The following is a 5000-nucleotide window of genomic DNA, read 5'->3' as shown; positions in this document are numbered from 1 at the left end:
CCCTTCTCACTTCATACCGAGGCAATCGATACAAGAACAGAGCAGACAGAACTAGTCGATAGCCGAGCGCTGGACTGACCTTGGAGAAAGTAGACGTCTAAATCTATTGTGAAGAAGAGAAAAGAGCATTTTACATCTAAATCTATAACTAAGTAGAAAAAGTACTTTCATACATCTTTATGCACAACTGAGACTTGAAAAGGCTATCATTCGTCTAAATGTATTACTAAGAAGAAATGAGAGTCATTTACATCTTAATGTATTGCTAAGAAGAGAAATGACTATGATAGGTCTAAACGTGTTATTAAGAAGAGAAAAGACTTAGGCATATATGATTTAGGCACCCATAGACATAACAGTTAGCGTTTGTCAGAAGTGCTGAAAGCGGCAATCTCAAAGATCTCCCTTTTGTTATCCATGCGTCGCCTATGGAGATTAAAGTCTCTCAGAACAGCAGCTGGGTGAGGGGGAGTTATTTACTAACTGATAGGATCAATCACAAGAGGATCAATCACCATGTGTTACCTCATAAGGTGATAGATACCGACTGAACTGAGATTAATTTAATTAAAATCTTTGAAGATCTTAAAGATTGCCTCGTTAACGATAGTTAAAGGAGCAGTAGGCGATGTTTCTGTAAAATAATTAAGTCAGAATTTTCAAATATCTAAAGAATGTCTCATAAAAGTTCATAAAAGTAACTAGGAGTTAATGGTAGTTAGAGGTAATTACTAGTAGTTAATGTGGTAAATGTTAGTCCATAATAGTTAGTGGTAGTTACTTGTAGTTAGTGGTAGTTAATGATAATTCACGATAGTTAGTGGTAGTTAATGATAGTTAGTGGTAATTATTGGTAGTTAATTGTACCTAGTGGTAGTTAATGATGGTAAGTGGTAGTAAAGGATAGTTAGTGGTAGTAACTAGTGGTTAACGCTGGTGAATGTGTTCCAGGCGCGGCCACCAGGCGGCCGGAGCCCGAGCAGGAGAAACAGTCGGACCACACGGTGAAGATCGCTGGGGTCACCGCCGGAGTGCTGCTCTTCATCATCATCTTCCTCGGGGTCATCCTGCTCATAAAGAAACGGTACGACGCACACACACACACACACACACACACACACACACACACACACACACACACACACACACACACACACACACACACACACACACACACACACACACAGGTATTTTATTACAATTCACATATCACATCTAAATCAAATCACAATCTCATCTATTGTGCGTGTCAGTGTGCTTGTGCTTGTGTGCTTGTGTGAGTGTGTGCGTGTGTGTGTGGTTCAGGTTGTGTGTTCACGTGATTTAGCCAAATTTAACCATCACCATCATAATCACCATCTTTATCATCACCATCACAGTCACCACCATTATCATCATCATCAACATCAATTTAACACTCTTCATCATCCTCACCATCACAATAACTCTCTTCGTCATCTTCATCATTACCATCAAATTAAACATCTTCATCGTCACATTCACCACCATTATCATCATCAACCCCATCTTCATCATCACCATCACCATGGTGACCCCCTCATGAGTTGCTGTCATGAGTTCAGCGTGTGACATGGCTACCAAGGAAGGCTTTATATAATATATAATATATAACATCATGTATCCTATATTTTATATATAATATACAGTATATGTATAATACTTAATGTGATATATAATATACATGGTATCAGTGTTGCTGATTTCAAAGGGTTTATCTGTACTGAAGCCAAACTGCTAAGAAGCTGTTTACTGGTTTAGAAGTCCTGGTCAACACAGAGGGGGGGAGGGGGGGGAGGGGGGGAGAGGGGGGGTGGGGGGGGGGCTCTCACTCGGTTAACTACAGCCTCTGATCTCTTTCATCACACACACACACACACACACACACACACACACACACACACACACACACACACACACACACACACACACACACACACACACACACACACACACACACACACACACACAGGGTGTGATATTACATGGTGAATAATGGAACAGATTGCGTTTTAATCACCATTAAACTGACTATACTGCAACATCTAACATTAGCCTTCAGAGAAACACTGGCACACACGCATTACACACACACAAGCACACACTTTAAACACACGTACACACACAAACTATTCACACACACCCACTATAAGCACACACACACACAAACACACACACACACACACACACACACACAAACTATTCAAACACACACACTATAAACACACGTACACACTATGCACACACACACATTTACACACACACACACACACACACACACACACACACACACACACACACACACACACACACACACACACACACACACACACACACACACACACACACACACACAGCAAGGCTAACTATACGCACACACACATGCACACACTTAAGAGAAGAAGGGCCATTTGATGAAAGAGTTTCTTCTTTGTTGCTGCCAGCAGGATGGATACACACAATAAACACACACTACATACACACCCCTACACCATACACACATTACAGATACACTACATACACACCTATACACACACACTATAAACCCTACATACCACTATACAATATGCAAACATTATACACATGAGACATACACACCTCTAAACCATACACACATTACATACACACACATTATAAACACACTACATACACACACAAACACTATGCAAACATTTCACACACACTAGAGACATCTACCAGGACTTGCCGAATGAGGACCTGATTCTCCCTTGAAAGTCCAACATATCGTCACTAAAACTCCTGAGAAGAGACGCCTGCAGGCTGAGAGAACCCAAGTCCATAGAACCAGAACCAAATAGCAGAACCAGATCCAATCCGTAGAACCATTATCTAAACCCAGGTCCTCAGAATCAGATCTTAACCCAGCCTCACCATATAGACTTGAAGCAAATCCTTAATGACAGCACCAATGTTCAATGAGTTGTGTGTTGAGTGTGTATATATTATGTACAATATACGTAGTTGGCCTTAGGTATTAAACGTATCCCCAAATACTCAGTCCCTAAAATGGTACAATACAGGCCAAGGGCTGAACACTAAACACTAAGTACTCCGTCCGTCCTAATGTTGGAGACCCATCGCCATGCCGACGAATATGGCTAGTTCTCAGCAGCCTGGTTGGTTTCTTATCCGTTCGTTCCTCTAACGATGTAAGCCTAATTAAAAAGGGTAATGAAGGTTTAGAAAGTAGCGCAGCACAGTGGCTTCAGTTTGAGCATATTCACTTGCATCAAAACAGCTTGTTAAAGTGGATAGATTTCTCTCAGATTGGCCTTTCGCTAAAGACCGAACATTGGACAAAGTTTCAGTATTTGTGAAAATTAAATAGATATTCAACATATATTTTTTCCGAATATCAGACCTTGGGTGGCACTTGGAGAAATATGTGTGAAACATTGTTCAGCGTGTAAACAAGACTAATCTGAAATAAATCATCTCCCGATGAGCAATCGCAAAGAAGTATGAATAACAATAGAGCCTCTAAAAACGAAGTAATCGTGTGTACTCTTGTGTCAAACACATCGCAGTATGCACAGAGGGGAGTTCTCAGCTGTGCGATTCGCTAGTATTTGCTCTTTCATATTATAACATAATTAGAGAAGTCAATATCATTATTGACATTTTATGATTATCTCCTACCTTGTTTCCTACTAAAGAATGAAGGCTTCCCCTCAAACTTAAACCAAACCAGCCGTTCATAAGATCTACTAATCTCTGTCGGCCTTCCAGGCATCAATAGTTCTGATGGTGATTAAAAGGCCTGTTTGACTTGAGATGTACAGAGAGACTTCTTCGACATGCAGGACACAGCCTGAGATTAAAACAGCGTCTAAGTAAACCGTGTGTTCTCTGAACAAAACCAGAAATGTTCCACCACTTGATGAAAGAAGATATATGTAAAGGAAATTGAAGTTCACTGTGTGGTGTCACGCCCCCCGTGTTGAACAGGGCGGGGCTGGGCTGACCTCGCTAGGGCAGGCCTCGATAGTGTTAGCATTGAGGCACTGATAGCCACACGCTAGTCGGAAGCTCCCGCGTTTTAGCCCTTGCTTGCATGGGTGCACACAAACACAAACTAAACCATGCACAATATGCACACTTTACACATACACATTATATACACACCTATACACTACACACACCTGACACAAACCATATTATATACACTATAGACACGTGCTGTATATCAGAATCAGAAATCAGAATCAGAAATACTTTATTGATCCCCGGGGGGAAATTGTTGAACACACACTTTACATTATACTGACACTTTTAACACAAACACAAAAGCTTAACACCCACATTGTAAACACATATTTAAAATAACCAATGCCGGTTCTCCTACTACCTGCCCTTCTCCCGAATGACTCCTCCCATCACAGGCTCCTCCCATTACAGACTCCTCCCACTGTTGTCTCCTCCCACTGCTCCAACTGCCTTCTACAATAAGTGCATGACTGACCCCTCCCACCACAGGCTCCTCCCACTACTGACTCCTCCCACTACTAACTGCTGCCACTGAGCAAACCTCTTGCTAGTTCTATCTAACCCGCGGCCAGGCAACAACCAGGGCAGGGCCGTCGGTTCCACTCTGCCACCTGATAATTTGACTCATCAGTTTTCCTTTTTCTTAGACATTAATCTATTTTTCTTTTCTTTCTTTCTTTCCCCTCATTCCATCCTTCCACTCAGACGAAGAAACTATCAATCCTACACTTACTACCTGTGAGTAACCCCTGAACCCTGAGCTTAGCCTGTACGCTAACACACGGCTAGCCGACTTCCTCATCATCCTCCACCTCACTTAACAAGAAACACCATTTAAACCATCGCTCGCAATATAAAGAAATCTCTTCATTCACAAATAACTGAATAAAACAACACTGTTTTTTGGGCAAATAACATAAGACTTTTAACTTTGTCGAATGAACTTTGTGATGCTTTTTTTTTTTTATCGTTGT

The 5000-nt window shown here is 41.4% G+C and overlaps 1 protein-coding gene across 1 annotated transcript in view; it reads left to right on the top strand.

The window, feature by feature from the left end:
* Positions 1–5000, top strand: part of LOC130377014 (receptor-type tyrosine-protein phosphatase mu-like) — a 29398-nt gene that overhangs the window by 7314 nt on the left and 17084 nt on the right. Inside the window, exon 5 of the mRNA XM_056583956.1 lies at positions 952–1084. Coding sequence (XP_056439931.1) covers positions 952–1084 — 133 coding nt within the window. The remainder of the gene's footprint in view (positions 1–951; positions 1085–5000) is intronic.

Source organism: Gadus chalcogrammus, chromosome 23 (genome assembly GCF_026213295.1).
Source record: "Gadus chalcogrammus isolate NIFS_2021 chromosome 23, NIFS_Gcha_1.0, whole genome shotgun sequence".
Taxonomy (NCBI): Eukaryota; Metazoa; Chordata; class Actinopteri; order Gadiformes; family Gadidae; genus Gadus; species Gadus chalcogrammus.
Note: the sequence above shows the minus strand (reverse complement) of the source record. Positions and strands in the feature narration are given on the sequence as shown.